Below are 27,792 nucleotides of genomic sequence, written 5' to 3'. Positions count from 1 at the left end.
ACCAAAAGAAACTGCTGACATGATCAGAGTTAGAAATCGACTCTCAGTTAGAAATTTCATTTACCTTAACAAACTGTCTGCTGCAACACCATAAAAAGCAGCTGAAGAAGCAGGTTTTGATATTTTCTTTTAGGGTGTAGCGTAGTTTGTAAAGGGATTTAAAAATAACTCTTGGGGAGTTAAACTCTGAAAAAGACATCAGGGGACTAGAGGGGGAGAAAGCAGCTGTCGGAATTTAATGATGTGTGGCAGCTGCCCTTTGGGAGTGGTTTGAAATTCATCCAGGAGAGGTCTGGGAGCCCTGCCTGGCTTTGTGGGCTGTGCACATCCAGCTCCAGGAGGTGGCAGTGGCTCCACACAGAACACACAGCACAGCTGAGCAAGGCTTGGGACATTTTTCCTGCCTTCCCAGCCCTTCTGAGAACAAAACATCCCCGCCTGAGACGTTCCCTACTCATAAACACACCCACACGAACTCAGATGTGTCACCAAAAAAAAGGATCAGGGTTATTTTCACAGCCCGAATCAAATATTTATCCAATAAATTTTAGCACTTCCCAGGATTATTAACCTTTTTATTTTATAAAGCCTCGGATGAAACGTTCAGACCGACACAAATTAAATGTACAAACTCAAATGAAATATCCAAACTGACGTAAACTAAATGTACAAACTCACAACAGCTGTAATTGCCACTTAAATTTTATAGAGGTACATCATACATTTTGTTTACAAATTCTCATTGCTCTGCAACAAAACACAGGAACAGAGGTTACTTTTACAAATAAAGCTGATAAGAGTGAATGGACAAAATTGCTCCTTACAACAAACATATGACATTGTGACAGATGAGTTAAATGCCTATTTAATAAAGAACTTATTTGAATCATATTTATAGAAGCCTGAACAATTCATCTCTGCTCTATTAGAACTAGAGATGGAGCACCTAAAATCAGCAAGGAGATTTCCAGAAATCATTTTAGGTCTGCTGACCTAAATAATTAACCAAGAGCAGAGCCTGGAATACTGAGGTTTTTTAACCTGAATTGATGCAGGAATTCAGAGTGAGTGAATGGCTGTGGTCTCCAAGCCTGATGCAGGTTTTCCTGGGAATTCTCCTGCCTTGAACCCATCTCCTGTCCCTCCTGTGCCTCTTCTTTGCTTTTGGAGAGGCTGAGTCCAAAAGAAAGGGGAAAGTTACCCAAAAGAATGCTGCAAGCACAGCTCTGGCTTCACCAGCCCCCACAGCTGGGCTGCATCCTCATCCCTAAAATTTCACTGGGTGTGGTGATAACGAGCTGAGAAACCCTGGGTGGGACTGAGGCAGGCCCTCAAAAAGCACAAAAATACAAAAACACACTTCATTTGGGTGTTTCACTGATTGATTTTCAAGGTTCTGAATGTCTATCCCACAAAAAACAACATCTGGGCACTAAGATCAGGTCTGACAGCGATTTTGAGCACAGGTTAACCCAGCTGGCACCTGACATTGGCTTTGCTCTGATTTATTCCTTCACCCATCATCTGCCTAATATTCCTCTGCTCCATATTTTCCTTTGGACAAGAAAGGGTTTAGGATCCTCTGGCCTAATTTAATCTCTGTTCAGCAGGCTAAGAAGAAAAAAAAAAAAAATCAAGCAGGTGTTTTGTGTCACTTGTTTGTGCCACTGAAGAGAGTTTGAGTCTCCTTTCAAAGCAGATTGCTGTTCTGTAGGTAAGGGCTCGTCAGGTTTCTGTGCTTAATTTCCATTCGATTGTCTCAAGACATCTCAAAACAAGTAGTAAAACATCAGAAATCATTATGGCAAAGCTTGGCCAGCAAATAACTCTTTCAAATGATGGTTAGGAATCGTGGTCTTGGAAAGTGGAAATTTTGGGAAATGCTAACAAAGATATGACAAATATACTGGGCCTGGGAGGAGCTAATGTAGGGGGTTTGGGGTTGCTTTTTGTGTGTGTGTGTTTGTCTGTGTTATTGTTTGTCGTTGGGGGTTTTTTAAAATTATTTTTTGTTTGTTTGGGTTTTTTTGTTTTTTGTTTGCTAACCTGTTGATTCACTCGAGCTCTAAATCTGGCTTTTCACAACAAAACAAGGATGTTTTATGGTGAGAGAGAGAGAGAACCAGGGTTGTGACACAGATCTGTATCAGGTGAGAAAAGCAGCTCCTGTTCAGGATAAAGAATTTACAGAAGGCTCCTGACACTGTGGAAAGCCACGAAGGATGCAGTTGTCCAGCTCTTAGGTGGGACATTTCAGTGTCACAGCCACTGGTCCTGCTGGAGCCCCTCAGACAGTGGTGACCCCATCCTGGAGCACAGAGTTTCTCCTTTTGGGGCTGATTTTGTCCAGCAGGGAAAGCTGAGTGACATAATTGACTGGGCTGGTTTCTCTGGACAAAGCCCCGTGCCTGTGGGTGAAGGTCAGGTATTCCTGGTGCTGCCACTTGCACAGTTGTTTCTTCAGCTCAGTTTGTACCTACGGGAAGTTACAAACAAAGAGGAAATTAAGACTTTATGAATACTGGAGGTAAAATATGCCCAAAAAGTCTCCCTGAGTACTTAGCCCAGGTAAGTCAGGATTAAAGCTTAACATATTTCTCGAAGAACTTGAACTCTGTCCTTATTCCTTTGGAAAAGAAACAGATTTAATTTCAGAAATTCAGAGGATGGCATGCAGAAGTACATTTGGACATCAGGGCAAGTCACTGGCAATATTTATCATTTTGGTGCCCCCTATTCTGCCTTAATTTTCCCTGTTAACCACACAGACACACAGACAACCCCTGAGTACAACTTCATGGATGGATCTCTGGATCTTCCAGGAATCAAATAAATAAAAGAGAGATTTTCTCTACCAACCCAGTATTCCAGCTCTATCCCAGCAAACTCAAGGCCCTCCAGCACCCCTCAGTTTCATCCACACTCATAACACCTTGCCTGGCAGCAGCACAGTCTCTCACATTGTCACAGATACTCAAAACTGCACAAACACACACACACACACACACAGAGAAAATAATAATTAGTTTATAGGATTGCAGGGAAGCACAACAGATGCACTGCCAAGTGGTAATGAGTGGCCAAGCTGCTCCAGGAGCAGTTATCCCTAAGAAACATGGACAAAAGCCAACCCAGCTTCATCTTGGGGCCAGAGATCAGGCTCTGCCTGCCCTGTTTTTAACACCTACAGGATCTCTGTGTTGTGAGGTACAATATGCAAGCCATTAAAAGGCTGTTGAAGCAATTAAAAGGCTGCTGGCAGGGAGTCTGCCATACAGGAGGCAGGTTGGAAGTAGAGCCTTTTGTATTCACAGTTAAGTCTTGAAGGCACTCTCTCAGAATGGCCATTATAAATGGCTTTTCTAAGTATCAAACATTTTAGGAATCATTCATCCATGGATAGGAAGAATAATTGCACCTCCATTTAGCCATTGCTGTGAGGGGCTGGAGTGTGTCCAGTGAAGGGCAATGGAGCTGGTGAAAGGTCTGGAGAGTAAATTCTATTTAAGAGGAGGAACAGCTGAGGGATCTGGGGGTCTCAGCTGGAGAAAAGGAGGTTCAGGGGGACCCTGTGGCTCTGCACAACTCCCTGACAGGAGGGGACAGCCGGGGGGTCGGGCTCTGCTCCCAGGGAACAGGGACAGGAGGAGAGGGAACTGCCTCAAGTTGTTCCAGGGGAGGCTCAGGTTGGACACCAGCAGGAATTTCCCCATGGAAAGGGTGGTCAGGAACTGGAAGGGGCTGCCCAGGGAGGTTTGGAGTGCCCATCCCTGGAGGTGTCCAAGGAAGGGCTGGAGGTGGCACTCAGGGCTCTGGGCTGGGGACAAGGTGGGCATTGGGCACAGCTGGGACTTGATGATCTTGGAGGGAGGGCTCTTCCAACATTAATAATTCCATGCTCTATGAGAATTGTCCAAGTTTAGGCCATAGCAGAGACTGAGGCACCATTAGTGTCATTCTCAATTAACCTCCTCCTTTTTCTGAGGATGAGATAGATTTTCTTACATTTTCTCATCAGTTTTGATTTGTTCTGCTCTTTTGGGGGGGAAGTGCCAGCAAATTTAGTGAGGTTTATAAATGATAGGCTTACTACATTCTACTGCAGGGAGTTTGCCCAAATTCTACCAATGTTATTAAAACAGGAAAAAAAGTGTTTGAACAAAAGTCCTGATTGCATGAGCTGACCTGGAAAGGGAAGTGGAATAAAAAAATAGGAAAGAGAAAGGGGAAAGGAGAAAAAGTAAAGGGAAAAGGGGAAAAAGAAAGAAGAAAGGAGAAAGGAGAAAGGAAAAGGGAAAAGGAAGGGAGTAATGAGGACAGTCACCAAGAGAAAATAAACTTAGAGAAAGTGAGGAGCTCTACAAGTTTCCCATTGAGCCATCATCATGAGAGCTATCAAACATAAATCAGGAGAAAAGTCCCCTGACAGAAAACTCAGCAACTGTTTTTAAAGGGTCATTGCTCCAAAGTTTATTTTGTGTCCTCCTGTCAGAACTGTATGAATACAAATAAAGTCAACAAAGCTACCAAGGGACAAAAAAGATATGGGGATGTCATGGTTTCAGGAGCAGATCAAAGACAGATGTGTTCTGAAAATAGGAAAAGAAATTAAAAAACAAGAGAGGAGTGTAAGTTTTAAAGGTTTTGATAATCCCATGTACTTGCTACTCACCTCTGCATTTGAGAAGCAATATAGGAGAGCAACAACAAAACCCTAGGACAGGGAGGGTAGGGAGAGAAAAAACATGGATTTAAAACCTAGAATCAATAGCAGACATCAGGTTTCATTCACAGTTTGTGCAAGACAACAAAGAACTCTTATTTTCCATTTTTCCATTGGAATTCACTATTTATTGAGTTTTCATAAAAGAATTCAGTTCCTCAATGGACTGGTGACATTTTATGTTTATTACTGCCCTTCTACAGAGACAACAAGGATTAACTTGCTGTTTACTGTATCCTACAAACAAATTCTCCCTCGGATAAGGCAAGCATGGAAGATGAATCATTTGCAACACAGATCAATGTGGACAATTTGTGGTGGGGTACAGAGGAAAAGAGAAGGGCAATGATCTCAGCTGTTCAGTCCAAAATGTACCAAGCACAGGTCCTGACCCTCTCAAATCCATGCTGTTGTTCTGAGCAGTGGAACAGCAAAATAAACAATGAGATATTAACATGGTTCACTGCTGCTAAAGGGTAAGGGCAGAGCAGGTGGTTATGTACTCTTATTTACCACCCCTCTTATCCTTATTACATGTGAAATCATTTTCAATCAGTTCACCTTAATCCACAGACTGCTTTTCATGGCAATCCGTCATTGTTATTCAATAAACATAGATATTTTATTTATTTGGTGATTATTCATGTGAAGTCTGACCCAGAGATTTCAAATAATAAGGGGGCAAGCAACAGAAGAGCTCGTAAAGGAGTGAGATGGGATGTGTGCATTGAATTTGGATACATTCATAAATCCTGCTCTAATAACCAGCCTGAAGTGTGGTGTTAGAGACCAAACATCTCAGGGCTGTTAAACATTTTGTCCATCTTACCTGAAATGAGCCCAGGCCCAGCTCGATATAAAGCCGAGCTTCCAGACCAGTGCTCTCTGGGAAAAATGCAAATACGATGTAGTGCACCCCAAAGAGGGGGATCAAAAGCAACGTGGATTTTGCAAGTCGCCTGGAAAAGCGAGAATTAAAGAACAATGCACTGTTAGAAACGGGGAATGAGTGACAGCAATTGTATGTTGGAACATTTTAAAATTCAGAGAGCAGCTCCAAATGGAGGCAGCTGAATCCAGAGAAGTTATGCACAGACTGCAGTGATGGGATCTCCAGTGACTGTGAAGGGGTTTATAAACAGCCAGGACTAGGCTTGGGTATTGAATCCTGTTACTGCAAAGAATTCAAAGGGAATTATCTGCATCTTGCTCTATGTGGCCATTTGTATGGAAAGGACTGGGAGTGAGATGGATTCATCACCTGGCATTTAGTGTTTACACTTTCAAGCTTTTGAAGTTTCATACTTTATATTTTACTTTTCTCTTTGTCCCCGACATATGAACCCCACCCTTTTTGCACTGAAATAAAAATGAGATGTGAGATTTGGGATGAAAAAGGAAGTTCACATTGTCATTTCTTCTCTTTCTATTAGGAGAGGAGTAGAACATTCTGTTCTCCTACCCATAAAAAATTTCTTACAGCAGTTAGAACAGGTCAATCCTAAGAGACTCAGAAACACTTACACAAAGTGGCTTGAATGTTTCCCTCCTCCCTCTTGGGATTTCAATTTATGGACTAGAATCCTGATCACATTAATAAATATAATAAAGTTAATCTGTAAAGACAAGACAAAATCTATAAATTTACTGCAAACCAGGACATGCCTTCAGTTGATACAAATAACTAAAAATCCCCACTTTTAGGAATTGCACTGCTATAAACCAATGCTCATCTGTTCTCAGCTCAGATCAATAGCTTTAGAAACAATAATTATGTTTCCCACCAATATACAACTGTACATAAAATTTGATGAAAGTAATGTTGAATTAATGTAGATCTATGTATCTTAATATCATTTTATGTCTGATATTAATGCCTTGTATTTCTGTTCAGAACTTTAAATTCAGATTTTAAATGTAGATTTTCAATGGCCTAAAAAAGTCCCCCCTGTTCTCAACATTGTTTATGACAGGAATTATACTAGATACAGACCTAAAAACCAGATTGCTCTCTCCCTAAATTCAGGTGTGGTATAAATCTGTGGATAGGGGAGATTTTTTTGTCTTGAGCTACAATCATAAGAACTCATTTAAGAGCACACTAAATGAAATTATCTATATGCAGAAACTCGAGGGAAAATAAAAATACTCACTAATACAGTCAGCAGGATGGGGCCTTTGATGATCCATAACACCACTCCATTTTCATCATCATCCCAACATCTGAAACAACAAACAAACCCTTTTTTTTTTTTATCTGTCCCATGGGAACTTCCCACACCACACAAAAACACTTCTGCCACAGGAAAGGAAAGTGGTGGACACTTTAAATCACTGTCTAAATGTCCCTGGTTTCTGTGTAGTCTAATCTAAAGAGAATTTAATCAGCAAGAATTACAGATTGAAGAAACAAAGTAAAAAAACAAAACAAAACAAAAAACCACAACAAACCAAAACCATATTTGTATGTTCAGGCTTCTTTCCTGCTCCTTTTACCACTCTCAACTCAACTTCTTATTTAACTCTCCTGAGTTCTGAGCAGCTGGGTGTAAAATAGTATATTTTCCAGCTGATGTGAAATGATCTGAAAGCCTTCTGTATAGCTTACAGAAAACAATCTATCTGGAGCTCATATTAAAAGATACAGGTGAAAATAAAAGTAAATAAAATAATTGAATGGAAACAAAAGAGGAAACTACTTGAAGCAATGTTGGCTGTTTGGGAAGCTCTCATTTGAAGAGATTAGGATTAGTAATTTCTGGTTGACTTTATACAGAAGCAACAAGTTTCAATTATTTCAAGGATTGGGCATTAGGGAACCTAAATGAAGCTCAATAACTTCAATAGTTAATATGATATTTCCAGGTTTTGTTACCCCATGTATGGACATACAAATCACAAGACTTAAAGTATTTTCTCACTTATGTACAAGCTGTAAAAATTAGAGGTACAACTTTGAATCGTGAGAGTTTTTTCCTTTACCTTTTTCTGTACACATCTTTTTTTTTTCTTCCCCCACCAGAAAAACAGAACACCTCATAAAAACCAGGATGTCTTTGTGTTCCTTATCCCAGCTCTGACTTACCCAGTGTTCTGCTGATGGATTCGTGTGAGGACCCAAGCAAACATCACAGCAGTGGGAGCTCCTGAGCAAATCAACAGGAACACAATAATTGGTTAGCATGAGCATCATGTCCCATGGAATCTTTCTTCCAGTAGGTTCACAGTGCAGCAGGTTGGATTAAAGGTCAAAATTATGGGTCAGACAATTTTCAATAACTTTATGAAATAATTTAATTTGCAGTACAGGGAAAGGAAAAAAGAAAGGAATAAGAGGGAAGGAGAATGAAATGCTAACAAAGGAGAAGAGGGGATGATGTGAAACTAGATTTTCAGAAATAAATGTAAAGAATTACTTGAAGGTTTGGGTAGGAATTACAAGCATTTGTAAAGCTGGACTAAGCAATTATTTAGCTGATGCTCTTTTATCTTATAAATTGTGGCCAGCAAATATTCCTATGGCAGCTGGAAGAGTTCACATTTTTGTCCCAAAGACCTCTACTGATCACTCTAGGCCAATCAGTCCATAGGAGTTCCATGAAAATTTAACTGAATCCAGGATCCAGTGATTTCTAGCCTCACTATATCACTGCTTATCCTTCTATCATTCTACATTTTTGACTGGGTTTTTAAAAGAAGGTCTATAAAGCAAAAATTGCTTTTGCTCTCCTTCTGTGGAATTGAATTTCCAAAGACTGACTCTCAAAGCTACCACAACTGGGACTCTCATGTGAAACAGGTGAGATTTTCACTGATTATTTTAAAGAAATGGAGGTAATTTCTTTCCAAGTATCATTTGAGATCTGTAGGAAGGGCCCAGAACTTGTCCTTCCAAATTGCAGCCTTTTGCTCAAGTCCTTTAAGCTGGGACTGTGTTAAGTTCAAGTTGAATTTTTAATTAATGAAAAGGAATATTTCCTTCCACATCACCTAAGATGTGAGTTACCCCTGAGGTAGCTCTCACCTTCCATTGATTGCAGAAGGAGATGAGGATTACCACATTATTAATTGAGTTGTTTGCTTTCTTATCTCAAGTTTGCCATGATTAATCAAGGGCTGAGAGTCTACTTTCAGACAATCTTATTTGGAATAGTTCCAAAAAAAATTTAATTACATTAAATAAAGCCTAAAAATCTGAAGGTGAAGGATAAATTAATATTTATTCAGGATAATTAGGATTTTACTTCTAAGTCAAAAAATGTCATTGGAACTACTCAGTTTGGGTGTCTGCATTTTAGACCAGCCAAGGTGAGACAAGATGAGACATCTGAGAGTCACAATAAACAATTTTGAGGAGTGAAAGGAACTTATTTCACATTCCTCTTCTGAATATCAGATATCATTTCAATTGCTGTATAACCTCAAAAGATTCCTTAAAGTCAGGAGATCTCTGAAGATTAATGAAAAGTAGAATCGTTTGATTCCTAGATCTGGATTCACATGATTTCAGATCAAGCTGTCAAATTCTGCTTGCTAAAAACAAAAGGCACATTAGTCACCCCAAATTCTTTAGTCGGTGGAGGAATTCAACATATTTCTGGGATATTATCCAGCCATATCACTCATCCTCTTGAGGCCCGGATTATTCACCACAATTTGTAAATAACTAAGATATAAAAGGCAATACAATGATATGGCTTTGATGTAGCAGCACTGGATGAACGAAATTTGAAACTATTCCAAATTTCCCTCTAAAAAGTGTCACCTTTGTCGGGTTCCTTTTACCTCAAAACACAGATTTTATCCAGTTCTGCAAGCAGCCAGGAATCCTGAATGGCACAAAGAGGAAGGGAATACTAACCCCAGCCAGTAAATATGAACCACCACACAAACTTCTTGTTGGAAACAAAGGTCAGCAGCAGCAGGGTTTGCAGGTAGATCCCTTCGATGAGAAGCCAGAAGAAATTGGCTAAAATACTGAATTGGAAGAAGGCCACAGCAGCCTTGCAAGCAACCTGGAAGTGCAAAGGGAGAAAAACCTGTCAGGACTACTCTCATCGTGGCTGGTTTCTATAGAAATGTAAGCAAAATTCAATATTGCCACACAAGAATGAAGAAATAACAAAATTTCCGTAGGTTTGGGGTTTCATAATTTAAATTGACTTTATACTAGATTTTTGAAAGGGAAATATTGGCTTTTTCACACAGATTAAATTTTTTGACTGGTAGAAATTGTTAGAGCTTCATTAGAGTCAACAGACCTAAATATCAAAGCTGAGTGCAGCCTTAGCACTTGGTCTTTGGATTTGCATAATATTGTTTGTTTAAAGATTTCAGTTTTAGCAATAGGAGAAAAGATCTCTCTGTTGCCTTGAGGTAAAGAATTAAATGTTCAGTGAAGGGTGAGAGAGAGGGGAAGTTCAGTACCGTTGACATGAGGCAGTGGTCCATAGTTTCATCTGCAAACAAAACAGCATCTTTGGTGAAAACAGCCACTGCTCTCAAGATGAAGGAGACAAACAGGTGCATGTGGATGTAGTTCCGGGTGCAGTGGAATTTTCTGGCATGGAAAGAGAAAATAAAAATTGGTCTTTGAGAGAAGTTTTCTCGTGGTCTCATCGAAAGTCAAACAGGAGCACATGAGATTGCAGCCACCTTGCAAAGTAATAAATGATTTGTCACTATTTGAGAGGCAGTGAGACAGGAGGGAGCAGAGAAGTTGGTACCTTTTTTAGCTAACAAAAATTCCAGGATAATTGTCCTTGGATCACCACACATTTAAAGGAGATGCCAGAAGCAGAGAGTAACTGTGGGACTCTTGGGCTGGATTGTGGTAATACCTCTTAATTATTTTTAACAATTGTTTTGTTGAACAAGCTTGCATCAGGCTTTTCAGCCCCTTTTGGGCCAAAGAGAGGATTGAGTTGCTGTCACATGTGATGGGATGGCAGCCAGAGCAGTTGCCCTAAACTGCATTAATCTGGTGAGGAGGGAGCTGGGAAAGGGGCTCAGCCTGGAGAAAAGGAGGCTCAGGGGGAACTTCTGGCTCTGCACAATTCCCTGACAGGAGGGGACAGCCAGATGGAGCTGGGCTCTTCCCCAGGTGACAAGGACAGGACAAGAGAGAAAGGCCCCACGTGGTGCCACAGGAGGTTTACATTGGATATTAGGGAAAAGTTCTTTATGGAAAGGCTTGTCAAGAGCTGGCACAGGCTGCCCAGGGAAGGGTTTGAGTCCCCATCTCTGTGGGTGTTTATAACACACAGGGCTGTGGTGCTTGGGCTCATGGGTTAGTGATGGACTTGGCAGGGCTGGATTAACAGTTGGATTTGATCTTAAACGTCTTTTCCAGCCCAATATTTCCATGATTCCCTTTCCCTGCACATTTTACCTTGAGCTGAAGGAATCTCCCACATCAGCCCCCTGGGTGCTCCTGGGTCCCCCTGTAAGGGCCATGACCTTTGAGACTGCCAACCCACTGCAGGTAGGGAGCTGCTCTGTGCTCTGCCCCAAACTAACCCCAGATCCACTTCCTCAGATCCAACATCATCAAATGAGGCATTTAGATTTAATTAAATCTCTTTTTATAGCTCTCAGTTATGGAAGCAATAGCCTCTCACAGAGGGAATGGACCATTTAGGAAACTGATTCTGGGGCAGGGGACACTGTTTCTGCAAGCCTGTCCTGCCATGCAGTGTAGGAATGATTTAAAAATGTTTAAAATTATCTAAAGTTATGGCATTTCCACTGTATGGTGTCATTAAGGAGATTAAGAAAGACTGCCTAGCTTGATTGTTTCAACATCTGCAGGGAAACACCACAGCATGAGTAGAGACAGACCCATCACCATCAAAGGTGTTATGTCTTAGAATGATTAGAAAACAACCATAAAAAAATCCCACAAAACAAAACCACAGAGAGAAATTGTCTTAAGGCATCCTGTGAGAAGCCCATTTATATTTACCTGAAGGCAGCAAAGACAATTAGAGCTGTAATGAGTGAAGTCATGGATGCTGCATAGCCAGCGGTGTAGACACGCCAAAATGCAGAATAATAGGATTTCTGTGGGGAAAAGAGATACAGCCCAATGCAGAATAATAGGATTTCTGTGGGGAAAAGAGATACAGCCCAATGCAGAATAATAGGATTTCTGTGGGGAAAAGAGATACAGCCCAATGCAGAATAATAGGATTTCTGTGGGGAAAAGAGATACAGCCCAATGCAGAATAATAGGATTTCTGTGGGGAAAAGAGACACAGCCCAATGCAGAATAATAGGATTTCTGTGGGGAAAAATAGATACAGCCCAATGCAGAATAATAGGATTTCTGTGGGGAAAAGAGATACAGCCCAATGCAGAATAATAGGATTTCTGTGGGGGAAAATAGATACAGCCCAATGCAGGTGATTATGCTGGATGCATCCTGGGGTGCTCATTCCACTGGGACACATTTCCCTCTCTGGTCAGTCCCACAATCTCTGTGCTGTTTTTCATGGTCAAGATCTGTTTCAGGATTTTCCCTCCACCACTAACAGAAGTTTTCCTTTGAGTCCTACTAAACCCTACACAGGAGAGAAGTTCCACAGCCTCATCTGACCCCTCTGAGCATGTTCAACAGAAAATATTAACTGTGGTATGTAACCAGCTTTTCTCATGTAAGTACATAAAAACTCTGGAGCACTGAAATATTCTGATGGGAGATTTGTGAATCTCTTTCTTTAGACCTGGTCCAGATTCAATAAGTATTGATTTTCATAAACAGCTATAGCTGAAAGAGAAATAAACCTCTCAATTTGCAGGTGAGGAAGCTGAAACATTGATAAAGATTTACATCAGCTTGTGGAGTAAGTTAAAGCCAAGAAAATCACCTCACAGTCTTTGTCTGTGGACAAACTGTTCATTCCTTGATGTATATTGTAGCATTATAAATTCTTTACAATACCCTTTTTTTCAATTAAGACCTATATCCTAAGAAATCCTAATCCTATGTCCTAAGAAAAATAAAGCTTGTTTACTTAGCTTTAGCTATGCAAATTTTATTCTGATTCACTACAAGATCACCTAATTATTTAAAATCCCAAGATACTAAATTCTCTGAACCCAGGCAAATTTCCTGCTTATAAACCCAGTGGACACTTTGTTCTGTACTTGATCCTGAATCTGTTTATCCCAAAGGCTGCAATTCTCGGTTGAAGCTAAAGATTAGCAAATTTAAGTAGATCCATAAAGAGATCTTGTAACCCTGACATGATAAGAATCGTCCTGGTGTTTCTGAAATACTCCTGATTTTTTAAACAGTAAGTTCACAACACAGATGAAAACTAGAAAATAGGTTATTTAATTGAATAATAAAGTGTTTCAATTCATTTTATCTGGTTTTGTAGAGAAGATGGAAAAACAACACTAAATACAAAAGACATCATAAGCGCTCACTGCACATACAAAATACAAAGCAAGTGGTTCTCTTAGGACATAATTGGGGTTTTTACTCATTTCCCTGTGTGCAGTGCAGCAGAGATTGCTGATTTTCTCTTCCTTTTGTAGTCAAACTTGGTGGATTTGACTGGAATAACAAGTTAAACACAGCCAGACCAGCTCTGTGCAGAAATCTGCTATCATGTTGAAATATAAACATAGCTCCTTGCTTGACTTTAGCCTAGACCAGCCAGAAATTATGCCTGGCTTAGCCTAATGCAGGGGCTGCTTGGAGAAAGCCACTGCAGAGTGAGTTTAGCCCTGTAAGAGAACCCCATGGGGACTGGAGAACTGTGCTCCAGAATAAACATCCTTTTATGAATCTTACATCCTTTATGAACTGTTCAAATAATTTCCAGCATCTTTCTGGAAGGCTTTGAAGAAGTTATTTAAGTTTTTTGGAGCATTTATTTAAGTTTTTTTAAGCATTTATCTTTCCCCAAAGTACAAATATTCTTATTTATAGAATGTCATCGAGCTCCAGACATGAACTCCAGTATGATGAGGAGAAATGTGGAAATTTAAATCATATCAAGATGTGGATGTGAAAGAAATTCTGAAGTTTAATTGAGCACGAATGATGATTTTCAGAGAGGAAAAATATTCACTTCCTGCTCCACTGAATACCTGATATGAAGTGTGGAAATACTCAGTGGCATCCAAGTGTTCCCTCCTAAGGATGTGTGTTGAGCACCAGGCTATAAAGTTAAGAAATATTTTTCTGTGACTCAGAGAAAATCTGGAAAACAATACAAATAGGAGGGATCCAAAGGAATTTTCCCTGAAAAAAATCCCTGAGGACTGGTGGGGAGAGCTTCCCTGGGAGATGAGTGCATGATGAGGATTTACATCACCTTTTACTCACAAAGTCTTTGTTAGTTTGGACAGGTGAACTAAGCATGAGTTTAACACCAAGAGGAGACATTTGGGTGAAGAGAAAAGTGCTGGCTGCTGCTCACTTGTTTTATGTTAATGTGCTAATTCGTTAATTAAGTTCTAAATATACATAAAAGTTTTGAGTTCAGCACTGAAAACGGGTAATTACTGGGTCCTGACAGGATTCAGATGTGTGGAGCATCCTCAGGAGGGGATGCTCTGGGGATGTTCAGAAACCAAAGCCCACCTGGTCCTCAGGTCCTTTGCTGGAGCCTTCATCAAAGCCACAGGCAATGGTGTATGGTGGGAATGGCTCTGACCAATATTCCTCCTGTGTGCAGTTCCTCTGAAGGAAACCTTCAACAGGAAAACACAGCAGAAAATTAATTAGGGGTGTTGCTGCTGCTGTTCTTTAAGTTATGATGAGTAGCAACAATTTTTTATTACCCCTTTGATTCCTAAGTTAGGGACTTAGAGGTTTAGTCATGTTCAGTGAGATTAGCTATGACAATATTCTATATATCTATCCTTTAAAAAATGAGGGACATGTTCCCAGTCATTTCAGGATGCAGTGGGACTTGTGCATTTCATATGGGAAATCAACTCTGAAAATTCATTCCTTCCACGGAGGAAATCAAATTATACATTTACAATATATTTGGGGATTTTGGGCAAAGCCCTGAGCTGCCTTTTCCAGACTGGAAGCTCCATACAAGTTTTGATCTTGGTCCTGCTGTGACTGGAGGATTGGACTGGATGACCTCAGGATGTTCTTTCTAATATTAATTAATGTGCAGTTTTATGAATCAGTGACTCTATGACATACTCCTTGATAAATTCAGCAGCATGGTGCACCTGTCCATCATATTTACATCACCAAAGGGATTTAACAATTCAGTAGAGCACAACACAAAACATGAGTGTCAATATTGACCCCAAGCCAAGATGTGTAACTGGATAATTACTGAATGCTGACTGACATAAGAGCATTGTAAATCAGGAAAATATGAAGGAATCCTCAACTACAAGAATTAATTTAAAATAAGAAAAAAAAATAGGAATAAAAAGCATAGGAAAAGAAATATCTTGCCATGGGTACTGGTGAATTCTTCAAAAAATCGTGGGCAGGGAATTTTAACCACTTCCCCAAAAGTGGCTCTGGGCCAGCAGGTTAAACCATCCCAATCTCTTGCACATCCTGTAAAAAAAAAAAAAAAAAAAAGTGCCTCTAAATAAAGAAAATCACAGAGAACATCACACATTTGATCTTCCATAATGAGATTGTCTGTGCCTTTCCCACTCATTCACATGCAAGAAGAGCCACAGCAGGACGTGCAGCTCTGCAAATGAAGGAGTGTTTTCCTTTTCTCCTTGAATGCATCCTTGCTCACACTTTGAATTCCAGCTGGACCTTCCCCCTCCTTATCTCATGAGAGAATGTACCTGAAATTCAAGCAGACACAATCCGAAAGTCAAATCAATTGGAGCTCTTTTCTCTTGCCAAAACAAAAGCCACCAAAATAAAAGTATTGAATAATGATTAGCACTTGAGATTTCTCATTACTCCTTTCTCATTACTTGAGATTCCTCGTTACAGTCTAACTGAAATACATCAGACTTAAAACTCAGCCTTAACCTCTTTATTCCATGTTTAAAAATCTACCAATTTGAGCTGGCTTAAAGGAAATAAAGGCTGAAGTCCCAGTCTTAGGCAATCGATGGCATTTTTGAGATGGATTTCCAAAGGCATTAAATTCATCCCAAACTAGGAGAACATCTATAAAAAATGAACCATCACTGGGAGTAGCTGGAATTCATGAGGTTCCCTAAAGCAGAGACTGCTGGCTGATGACACAGAGTGTGCTACTGGCTCTGAGTCCCCTAAAAAAGGGTTTTCAGAAGTTTCAGTGAATCACAGCTTTGTCACAGCTGCATCACACTGAGACTTCAAGCTGCTGGCAAGTGGGCGTAGGGGCAGCACAGAAAAATTGCCAGCATGTAAATGTGCCTGAAACAATAATAAAAAAAAAAGCATCATGCTCTAACCAAAACTAATCTCTAGGCAGCCATAAGAGGGGATATAAAGCAGGGGGTTGGGTTGGGAAGTGTTATTTCCTTCCATGATTCTTTTCTGCTGCCTCTGCCATGGATGACGAGGCAAATCTAAAGTTGTCAAGTTGAAATGTGGAAAAAATACTTGCCTGTAGCTGAGCGAAGTTACTCTCTGGTTTTTGAAAGGATAGTCCTGAGGATCTCTCACAGCATTATCCTCACATCACCCTCGGGAGGATGAAATTCTGGGTATACCCAATTTTCCAGGGAAAATAGAAGCCCTCATTCATTAGCTGTAAATTTAATTGCCTTGAATATGTCAGCTAATTTCAGCTACATTTCCTTTGTGATCTACAGAAAGAGACAGAGGCTTCCAGCTCTGATTCATCCCAAATATTGGTGGCTTCTTCCTGAGGACAGGATGAGTCACACCTGGCTCTCACTGATGATCACAGCCTAAACTCGGCTGCTAATTGTCAAATTAATGAAGCCAGGCAATATCAGTCCCACTTAGATGTGCAGTGACCCCCACACTTACCCTCAGCAGCTGAAGGTGCTTCTTAGAAAGGCTTGGCAGACTTGAGCAGCTGGCTCTAAAAATCTGTTTTATTTGGTAATGTGGAGTTAAAAGTTATATTTGTGTGACCCTGTGTAGGAGCAGAACCTGTACGTCTTAAGCCTTAGAATTTATTTCTCTTAGATTTATTTCCAGTGACTTCTACAGTTTGTATCAAAGACACTGCTGAGTGCAGGGGCTGAAAGGGAACTTTTCATGCCAAGGTTTTCAAGAGACTGGTGGTGTCCAAGTCACCTGAGACTCCATGAAGATAACTGCAGTAGGAGTTTTATCTGTGAATGTTGACACCACAGATATTTAAGTCTTGTTCAGTAATCAAGGGATTTTTAGGCAGTGAAGGAAAAAAAGAAGTGGAGTTAGGACTCGATTCATGTGAGCTATTTCACACATCTGATACAAAATTAGAGGAATTTCACCCTGGGTTCTGCTGGTGGAATTCATTGGACACTGTTCTGTACAAGAATAATGTGGAACTACTTTAGATTAAAAAACTCTGCCACACAGACTGATTCCAGCACAGATTCTCTGGGGCTGCTGAGGTTTAACTCTACAAACTGTGATCCCTCTGCTTGTCTCACTGAGTTCCTGAAAACTGAAACACAAGCAATGGACTTTTACCTATCTTAGTGTAGTTTTATCCTCCAGATAAAATATTTGGGATAAATTGTTTTTCTACCTCCAATATTTAATTTCAAACTATATTGAGAGAGGCTGTAAATACCAGAAAAAGCTTTCATTAAAGTCTTTCCTTATCTGGAGAATAAAAGGTGGAAAGGGGATCTTTGAGAAGCTCAGAGCAGAAAAACTTGAAGATTTTTAAAAAAATTTAACAGAACTCCCAGGGATTTTTATTTCTTTTGCTAAAAACAAGATTCTAAAACCGTGTAACTATTTTTGTGTTGAAAGGGAAGATGCCTGCAATGACATCCTGTAATGCAGGTAACAAATAATTTTTGAAAATTCCTAATTTATCCCAGATTTTTTTTTGCAGTGGGTCACTGTGTGTTCTAAGGGAAAATGTGTCCAAGAAGTATTTTGGACTTTTAATAAAGTGTGTGTGAGAAATATCACCAAAATAAAATAGGAAGCTAGAAGAGGGATATGAAACATGGGAGTGATTGGAAATTCTGCAGAATAATATGGAAGACAAAGGAAATATTTTGGGGTTAGACTCTGTTTTTCACCAGGCTGCTAAAGACAAACTTCCAAGTGGTTCCAATAATTCTATTTTAACCCAATCCACGAGGTATCTTTGTCTCATAATTCCTCTGCACAGAAAAAACATCTTAAAATTCATGGAACTGACAAATCTCACTGAAGTAGATTCAAATTTTTCTTAGCAAAGCTGACCAGAATGAAATATGACTGAATTTTGGAAAGAATCTGAACATTTTGAAATTCCATGTTGAGTTATTTCTAAGCATGTTTCCACAAGGCCAAAACCCCAGGAGGGAACACCTTACACAGCATTCCAAATTTATTTTACAGGCTCTGTTTTGTATTCATTTCCGTTTTCAAAATTTATATCTGAGCATGGATGGACTTCTGAACAACACCACAATAAATCTTTACAAGCAAACAAATAATGTCTAAAATTGTAAAAATGTAATATTTTGAAGAACTTGGGATTTTTCTTAACTTTCCCCCCCAAAAGAATATTTTCACCAGATTGGAATGATTCCCAAAGTGATACAATTTCAGTGGGGTCTCCAGTACCTTTTGTGGGAGTTTCTTTGGAGTTTTGGATGTAAATAAAGAACACAGCAAAAACTTCAGCAATGTGAGACGTTCCAAGCCAGGGAATGCCCTTACCTTTAAGATCAGGTGAGGCAGATTCGTTGTGTTCTGAGCAAAGAGCCTCCTCTTTGACCACCTGCTGGAATATTTTGCATTCTGGATGGATTCCCGTAGCCTCAGTGAGAGAAAGAAGAAAAAAACAAAAAACAAACAACAACAACAACCAAAAAAAAAAAAAAAAAAAAGAAACAAAACAAAACAAAACAAAAAACAAACCAAAGAACTTCTGTGATTATCAGGATGAGAAAAGCCAGTTTGTACCTTGTGCTTTATATCTTGAGGTCTATGAATGTGAAAAATCCAGCTAAAGTTGGGGTATTTTTTAATGAAAAGAATGCATAAATAGCAGGACTCTGTGATCTCAAATAATTTTAAATTTGTGTACATTTCTGGGTGTACATTCTGTGTGGATTCCTCAGTGTGCTATAATAATCAGCTCATACAGCACCTGTTCTCCAATCTGGACATTTTTTATCCCCTTCCTTTGCAATTATGTTTTCCACAAAACTTAAATGATGTTCACAGTTTTTGGATTTTCACATATTTGCCTACCGGCCAAAATTGGATGAATCCACCAGCTGTGGGATTATTCACACCAAGTTCTCCAAACTTAAATACAGCCTTACCACAGAAATATTTCCTCTCCATAAAGCAACTAAAATTAAATCAATTTATTTGAAGAATGGTAGGCTTGGCCTTAGTTTAATCTGAATGATTGAAGAATTCTAGAATGTATTATGTGAGGATGTTGCACACACCATAGACTGAGGAGCTGCTTCCATTTTAACAGATGAAGAAATGAGAAAAAAATTAATGACTTGACTGGGAATCTTAAGGAATTTTTTTGTCTCACAGATAAGGGTAGATTTAAACAATTAAATGGATTTCTAGACAGGAGTTGTTGATAGGGTCTAAATTCACCCTCTTAGTTACAGACATTTAGTTCCATTTATTGCCATGTATTTTTCTTGACCTCCATCTCCCACTCCAGAAAGTTTCATGTGCCCTGTAGTCGTGTGTGATAACTCCTGTGATTGTGAAGATGTTCTTAAAAGCTTACACAACCCCAAAATGTCTTCCTCTGCAAAGGCAAAGAAATTCTAGGAAAGGAACTACATGTCAGTGTCTACACCTGATTTATCTCAGCTTCTTTTGCAGTCCTTGGGAATTTCAAGGGAGTCTCAGTACCCCAGAAATGGTTGGTGCTGTTTGGGATGTTAAAAAGGTATCTCAGCCCTCTTGTGTAGACTCTGCATCAATTTTCTCAGCCCCATGTAGAAGTCTCAAATGCATTATTTCAAGTCTCAAATGCATGATTTGAAGTCTCAAATGCTTCTACACCCATCTTTAGGAAACTCAATTAAACTGAGTAAAGCAAGCCACTGAACTCTATTCAGAGAACTGGATACTGGACCAAAGCCTCTTTTGGGATATTGGGATCTTCAAGACATGGAGAGTCTTATATGGATTAGAAATTCTCTTTCTTTGTTTCGTTGCTTGCTTCTTTCTAACCTATGATATTCAAGGCAAAGCCAAGGGCTCAGTTATCAGGGATTTTAATGGAAAATTATGGAGTGAAGACTTTCCATCATGTTTTTGAGGAAGACTGTAGGCTGTTTTATCCTCTAATGACTTTGAAAAGTCAGTGCAGAGGTAAACATCACTTCTATATTGCTGTTTAAATCTCAGAAAAATGATTTATTGGTCTTCAAAATGTTCTCAGTGAGCAGAGCAGCCAGGATTTCTTTTAGCCTTCACTGAAATGTTACTGGAAGTTATGCAGACTATTCCATCTTAGAAATAATATCTGCCGAGGGGCAAAAATTAGAGCACAACTTTATTTTAAAAACCTTTAAAACTTTGCCTACATTTGGGTTTTAAAGTAGCATAGACAGACTTGTCTTAATTATGAGGCCCCAGAGATGGCTCATCCATGCTAATATTAGAACAGAAAGAGGATTAGGGGCACTGTTTGAAAAGAGTTAAGACATGGTGCTTTTTCATGCATTATATTACTCCAGTGGGTAATTCAAAATACATTTCAGAAATCAGCATGAGTGACTCTTAAAATAGTACTTTTTGCTCTTCGACTATAGTAACTCAATTCTGAAATGAAATTTTTCAGGTATTAATAGGATCCCTGCTCATCACTTTACATTTAAACAGACATTTCACTTTGCAGTTTGCCCACATGACAAATGAATTCTCTGAGTAGAAGTAACAAAATAATTGCTCCATAAATCTCTCACTATTTCAGTTCGAAAAGGTGGATTCAGCTAGACAGGAAAAATGCCATTCCTTTACTTTCTGGAATTCCTGGATTCTGTTACAGTGATAATTTTGTATTTGGAATATTCTTAGGCTTGGTGTTTAAAAGTCATGGCAATTTGACATGATGCTCTACCATCTACTCTGAGTCCTCTGCTGAGAGGTTATGCTAAAAGGCACAACCCAAAATGCAAACAAACCACAAAGTCTGAAATGTTTTAGAAAAAAAAGCACTGAGGAGTGATGGGTTAAATGAACTGAGAAACACAGAGAATCAGTTCTGAAAAAATTTCAGAGGGGGAAAAGTTATCTTTTCTCTAAAAGTCAGTCTGAGAGACACAGGCAGCTGATACAGGTGGAATGAGGGACACTGAGTGAGTGTGCCAGCCTCCTGCTGCTCAAAGTAGGCTGCATCTCCTCTCTTCTCTCCTTTGATAAATCCACACCTGCTGAACCACAGCCTCAATCCCCATCACTCATCAGAGTTGTTGGAAAAATGGAGTTCTTCATTTATAATGGCTGGGGAAGCTCATGCCCCACTCCTGGGTAGTGGTACTGCCTTATTTTACACATGATAGGAATTGCTAAAACAGGTCTAGGTCGTCCTGCCTCTGAAAATGGTGATAAATCATCAGAAAAAAAAGATTTGATGGTTTCTTTTGGAAATCCCCATCTAGTGACAGTGATACCCAGAAGTTGGGGATGCCCTGGCACAGGGTGCCCAGAGAAGCTGTGGCTGCCCCTGGATCCCTGGAAGCGTCCAAGGCCAGGCTGGATGGGGTTTGGAGCAGCCTGGGACAGTGAAAGATGTCAGGGTTGGAACTGAATGATTTTTAAGGTCCCTTCCAACCCAACCCATCCTGGGATTCTTTGATAGCCGTGGTGGTCCTGCACTCCATCCCACTGACACTCACAGGCAGAGCAATTTACCATTGGCTCCACGTTTGTTTCCTTCTGGGTTACTGGATTTGGGGTGGGCAGGGCTACAACAACAGGAGCCCAGACTTCTTATGATAGATTAGACATTAAATATCACTGACACTTCAGGGTTTGAAAATCAACACCAAGCCCTGCTTCAGATCTAACCCACAGATTATCCCCTAAGAAACAAAAATGAGGCTGGTGTTTTTAGTTTATAATCATGCAGCCTCACTGGGAGCAATGCCAATGTTGGACAGAAAAAATAAAGACAAAAGGACACATATACAAGAAATCAAGAGCAGTGATGATGTTTCAATTAATTTGTTTTCCTCAGGCTTTAAGAAAAAGAAAGACATTAAACCATTGTATAGTTAAAGAAAAGCCTTGTGGGCAGAGCATTACTTGTGATTTGTTGCCTATGGCTTATTTCCTGTTATTAGTCTAACAGTGCCTTGAGTGAAAAGTTTTTGCTCTAATCTGCCTACAAGGGTTGGGTGATGGGGCTTTACAAAAAGCAGGAGCTCTGCATTTGGTGCAGGGACAGATTATGGTAATTTGGGAAGCATCTGTTGAAAAGGTGGCTTTTGTAGGAAAAGGGTAGCTCCTGCTCACCATTAAAAAAAAAAAGGAAAATTTAGGAAGCAAAGCAGAGCAGACATGTCCAACCTGGCACTGTGCTGATTTAAAATGTTATTCCTTGGATCAATATTTCCCAGTATCTCAGCAGTAACCTGGCCTGACTCTCACTGGAAATCACAGTGGGGTGCTTTCATTCCAAGATTTCCACATAAAACGTAGAGATTTCAGGAAAGGTTGTGGACAATCCTCAAGGAATTGACCTTTGCATTCTTGGGCATCATAACACAAAGGGGTTTTTTACTGGATTGAATGTTATTGACCAATTTGAGTCAAAATTCACAGGGGTGTTTTGATTCCTCATCCTTTACCATGAAAACAATCTTGCCTGCAACACAGTGAACACTAAAAAATTAACTTATGACAACCACAGGTAATTAGAGAGACAGATTTGGGGCTTGCCTTTACTTTTAGACTTCATTTTCTTCACGTCTTGTGAGGTTTTAATTGCACCGAAACTTTAAGTGGATTATTCACTGAGAGTAGTATAACATTGTTTTCTATTTCCCCTGTTTCCTCATAGTTTATTTATTTCCCCGAATCTGCACAGAAAAATCAAAGTAATGGCACTTTGGGCTTAGATATACTTATGTTGGACAACAGGAGATTTAGCAAGCACTGGGAGGAGTATTTCTAGCAACATTCTCATGCCACACTTAGTGCAATTTAATTAAAAGCAATCTTTCCTGAGAGTCCATTCAAAAATGGTGCCCCTAAGCTGCTGAGGGGGTAGAAAAACTGTAATTTAGATGTCACACAAAAGACAGATCTTCACTCATTAAGGAGTCCATTAGCACACTTGGGGAAAAGTAGGGATATTTTCTACACTCTCTGAAAATGAGGGAAGTGCTTCAAAGCTGGGCACTGAATATATTATTCACCTTTGAAAAAGCAATTCCAGGGGATCAAAGAGCCAGCAGTAACACTCAGTCTTTTTTTGAAAATTAATCAAAGCTCGAAAAATTGGCTGAATTCATCGACAAGATGAGAAGGCTTCAGGAACTTGAGGCTCTTTCCAGTGATCTGTTTCAGCTTCCCATGCCCTGCAATCCTAAAGCCTCACAAATAGGTTTTGCATCAAGTACATAAATCATTGACTGAGAATATTCACCACTGCTCTTCCTGCCTCTGTCTCCTCAGCTTGCATGCACTCAGATATGATCCCAGCTCAGTTATGCTCTGGAATTAATCCTGCACTCCCAGCTCCTGCTGCCTGTGCTTCCCCCAGTTCTGATGGCACTCTGATGCCTCAATATTTCAGCTCTCCCTCGCACGGGTTCATGTCACACACGGACTCCCACCTTGGAGGATTAAAACCAGTCTGGTATTTTAGGATACAGAGAAGCACAGCAAAGACAACCCCTCCATCCCCATTTTTAAGGGTGAAATGAAGTTCAGCTAGTCCTGAAAGTTGGCCAGGATGGCCAAAGACAGCAGGCAGGAGAACCAGGATATGCTTTGAAATACACACTTTTTTGGGGTTTTTTTGGTTTTTTTTTAGTGAGATTTTGATGGGCAGGAAAGGCTTTTAGGAGGGAGGAAGTATCATGATAAAAAAGAAAAAGTTGAAGACAGGTTGAATAACAGACAAAGAAAACCTCAGCCTTTTTCATAAACTTCCCAGTCTGTTGAATGTCTCTCATCTAAACCTTCCATCTGCTTAACTCCCCAAAAAGCCAAGTGCTAATTAAAAATCTCTGAGACTGGGGAGTGCAGGACACTGAAGCCAATTTTCACATGTGTTTTGGAGGGACCTGGGGCCCACCCCAAGCTCCATGAGCTCCTGTCCATTTCCTAGCTATATTCTCATTTTACTGCAGTAAAAATCTTCCTGTCCAGTCCCTGGTCTGTAAGGAATTCTGGGGTATTTATAACCCCATATGTGTAGTGCTGTGTTCTGTCAGAAAACAAGAAACTATAAAAAAAATAAAGATTTCTTCTGCAGTCAAAAAAGCCAATTCAATTCTTACAAGCTGAATTGCATCCATCCAGGGTTTTTTCCACCATCCCCAAGCCATGTTTGCCACTGTGGACTCTGACAAGCACCAGGTCACCCCAGCAGTGACAGAACTCCAGTCCCCAGCTGTGAATTCAAGTCCTGCCCTCGGCTTCCAGCTCTGGCACCATCCTGATCCCAGAACCTTCCAACCCCAAAGCTAAAGCCTCATTTCCAATCTTTCTCTTCAGTCACTTAAATAGATTATTTCAAGAGTCTTTTTGGCTGAAAATGACTACCTAGAGGATATTTTCTGTGTTTGTTTTCTCTCTCTAACTCGATTACCTATGGAAGAAGGGAAGCTGAGATGCTGATTGCCTCACAGTCATTTAGAGGAACATATTTTCAATATTGTTTTCAAGCAATGCTTGAATGCTCCTCTGTGGATTGGACTGTATTTATATGACTGTGTTTAACTGCATGACCTTATAGAGAACAGCACTTGCTATACATATTTAGCCATATATATCATTATATTTATTCACTCATAGGTATTCTTGATGAGACAACACAGCTGCACTAATTTATTTTGTTTATGAATGCTGTGTAATTAGTACTACCTTGAGAAAAAATAATTTATCAACACTTCCCTAAATTGGGTAGAGCATTTAATTATTACTAATGCTTGAAGAACACTAATAACTGAGGATCCCCATTTTTGGCTATTGCAAGTACTCCTGTAAATTAAAGAGAAATCTCTCCTTTTCTGTATTTTTTTTTTTTTTTTTGCCTGCAGGTGAGATTGATGTCATCTAATCCTAAAGTCCTGAAACCAGGAAGTCAGAGTCCTAGAGCTAGTTCATTTAATTGATCTGTATTCTTGGAGTGTTTCCATCTCTTCCCAGTAATACTTAAGGAGGTTCAATGAGTAGCTTTAGACCAGATTCCTAATTTTAGACGTTAATTGTAGATGATTAATCTAAATTCTCCCATCAAGCCTCCCTTAATGATCAGGGAAAGCAGACAAGCAGTTCCAGGGAAGGATTCCTCCTACTTTGCTCAGACACCTGTTTGAGGACAGTGACTGCCTGTACAGGAGACTGTCTCCCTCCATTAACTCCCTCCAGGCTAAAAAAAACACCTAAAACCAGATTATTCCACACATCCAGCTCCCCATGGAGAGGAATTAAAGGTCTGCAAGGACCAGGCTGGTAGAAGAAGCACAAATTAAACCTGGAAATTTAGACACCCAGCTTTGTTTTACTGGGAGCTCAGCATATATTGCCATGGGTTTGGATCCATATGTCCATTAGCACAAGAAATACTTTGCTGAAGGGAATGTACAGCTCAGTGGTGACCCACCTGTGTTTCCATTCATTAGATCAGGCTAAAGCCTTTCCCAGAAATGGGAAAAGCAGGTGTTTGAAGAGGAAAGCAGTTTGGCACAGCAGGGAAAGCAGTGAAGGCAGAGTCTTTTCTGCTCCTTGTCCTCTGCTTCCCGGGACTCTGAACTCTTTAAGACAGAACAAGTCATTTTTATGCATTTCATCCTGCACTGCTCTCTGTTCCTTGTCACTTACCAGTGAATGGCAATTTTTTTAGTGTCAAGGACTCTGTTCTGCAAGGCACAAAGTATATCCTGCAGCATCCCTGTGGAGCTGGCAGGAGGTAACAGTACCCAGTTCCACAGAGGAAGTTTTCAGGATCCTCCCTCTGGTTTATTTTCATATCTGATTAATGGTTTATTTGCAGAATCCATACAGGAACTATTTCTCTGCTCAGCAATGATCTTTGAAATAGGAAAGGATTATTTCCTCAGGGAATAAAGCAGTGCTCAGTCCTTCCCTGACTCTTTAACTGAGCAAGCAAAGAGACCTAGACTGAGACACAAACCCCACTGACATTCAGAGCACTGCCTCTCACCAGACATGGAGTTGATGTTCACATTTTGAGGCCAAAAGCTGTGTAGATCGTGCAGTTTATGGAATTTCTCTTATTATGGGCACAGCCTGCTGCAATATGCTGCAACATTAAAATGATGTATGGCAGCCCCAGATGTGCACGATCCATCACTTCAGATCAGCTCCACTCTGCTGACAGCTGCAAGAATGAGTTGTGCCTCCATTAGGTGTAAAAAGGCTGGCCCAGATGCCAAAATCACTTTACCTGCAGCAGTCTAACCCCTTAGGCTGACTAGTTTTGCATGAAGGAGCAGTATTACACGTGGTAAGAGCTACACTTGCATAGCAAGGACCCACAAGCCATCCCTTGCACATAAATCCGTGTAAATACAGAGGAAACGACAAGATCCAGAGGTTGTGCAGGTGTGAAAATTTACATAATATTTCTCCCTATTTCAAAATGAAAGGTCAGGATCAGTCTGTAATTTAGGCTCTCACAGTTATCCACAGAGGAAAGCAGGCCCTAGAGAAGCACCCAGTCCACCTGGCTTTGTCAGGACAAGATGGAATGTTTCCTGGGAAGGTGACACTCTCCCTCCTGGCTCCAGCAGGCGCCTGAGCCCCAGCCCACGCTGAACATTTCACTGTGAAATGAGTAAAGTTTGAATTAACAAGTCCCTGGTAATCACACCCAGAGGAAGGGTTCCAAACACTTCCCCGAGGCTGAGGGCAAAGAGGAGAAATGACTGTGCTTGCATTTGCACTAATTTTTGTTCAACATCCCAGGCAACGCCAGTGGTGGAGCAGGGGGATCAGAGAGGGATGGCAGTGCCTGGCTTGTGTCCCTGTGCTCATCCATCTTCCCTGAAGTCCAGTGGCACAACCTCACCTGCTGCCCTCAGAGCACACAGACAGTTCATGCTCCTGCTGGGTGATCTTACAAACCTCCAGCACTGAAAACATCCGTGCCCTCTCTGAGAGGTAAATGTCCCCCATCCATCAGGAGGAATTATTCCTTTCTAGTTATCCTCCTTGTCCTGCAAAGTTGCCTTTCTCAGGACAGCTGGGACAGCAACCTGTCCCCTTCTGTCTGTCTAAAGCCCTGCTACAGCTATTCTGATTTAGGGATGCTCTTCTGTCCTCTGCAAACTGCAGTTCTAATGAATGGAAATGAAAAGGCATTTATTAACAGCATCTAAAGATGATTTTAAAAATCCAAAAATCAGTAAACGTCTAAAGACATTTATTAACAGTATCTTGAGGTTGGAAAATTTTTATGAAAAGAGCTAGGTCAACACATTAACTCAGGGATAATTTTTCTTTCCTTCCCTCTAACATCTCTGTCTCATTTTTTTTTTTTTTTTTCTTAATCTTTTCCTTGTTTTTCTTTCTTCCTGCCTGCTCCCTGTCGGGAGTAAAGTTACCCATCTTCTGCGGACTTTCCCGCAGCCCGGCCGCAGCGGGGCAGCTGCGGAGCCATCCAGCTGTGCCAGATGTGCGACCCCCCCGCCCCAGCGGTTCCCCCTCGGCTCTCACTCACCAGCGGCAGCAGCAGCCAGCGCAAAGTTCGCATCCTCCGCAGCAGCCGCCGGGTCCTGCCGCTGCCTCTGCCTCTTGTGATGCTGCCAAA

At 40.5% G+C, this 27,792-nt stretch overlaps 1 protein-coding gene across 2 annotated transcripts; it reads right to left on the bottom strand.

Annotated features, from left to right (window-relative positions):
- Window positions 1–561: 561 nt before the first annotated feature.
- On the bottom strand, window positions 562–27,792 carry LOC106851571 (vasoactive intestinal polypeptide receptor-like). Of its 2 annotated transcripts, none has more exons than XM_014873649.2 (13): window positions 27,703–27,792; window positions 18,516–18,615; window positions 15,165–15,272; window positions 14,322–14,431; window positions 11,688–11,785; window positions 10,151–10,283; window positions 9,585–9,738; window positions 7,809–7,869; window positions 6,877–6,946; window positions 6,248–6,339; window positions 5,553–5,682; window positions 4,673–4,714; window positions 562–2,476 (listed from the first exon to the last, which is right to left on the bottom strand). In XM_014873649.2, exons 1-13 carry the CDS (start codon window positions 27,733–27,735, stop codon window positions 2,288–2,290), a joined length of 1,320 nt encoding a protein of 439 aa, XP_014729135.2. In that variant the 5' UTR covers window positions 27,736–27,792; the 3' UTR covers window positions 562–2,287. The 2 variants fall into 2 exon arrangements, with proteins under 2 accessions (XP_014729135.2, XP_088036738.1); XM_088180612.1 differs by having other exon boundaries at window positions 18,516–18,596; window positions 27,703–27,762.

This window comes from Sturnus vulgaris, chromosome 1 (genome assembly GCF_052056855.1).
Source record: "Sturnus vulgaris isolate bStuVul1 chromosome 1, bStuVul1.hap1, whole genome shotgun sequence".
Lineage (NCBI taxonomy): Eukaryota > Metazoa > Chordata > Aves > Passeriformes > Sturnidae > Sturnus > Sturnus vulgaris.
Note: the sequence above shows the minus strand (reverse complement) of the source record. Positions and strands in the feature narration are given on the sequence as shown.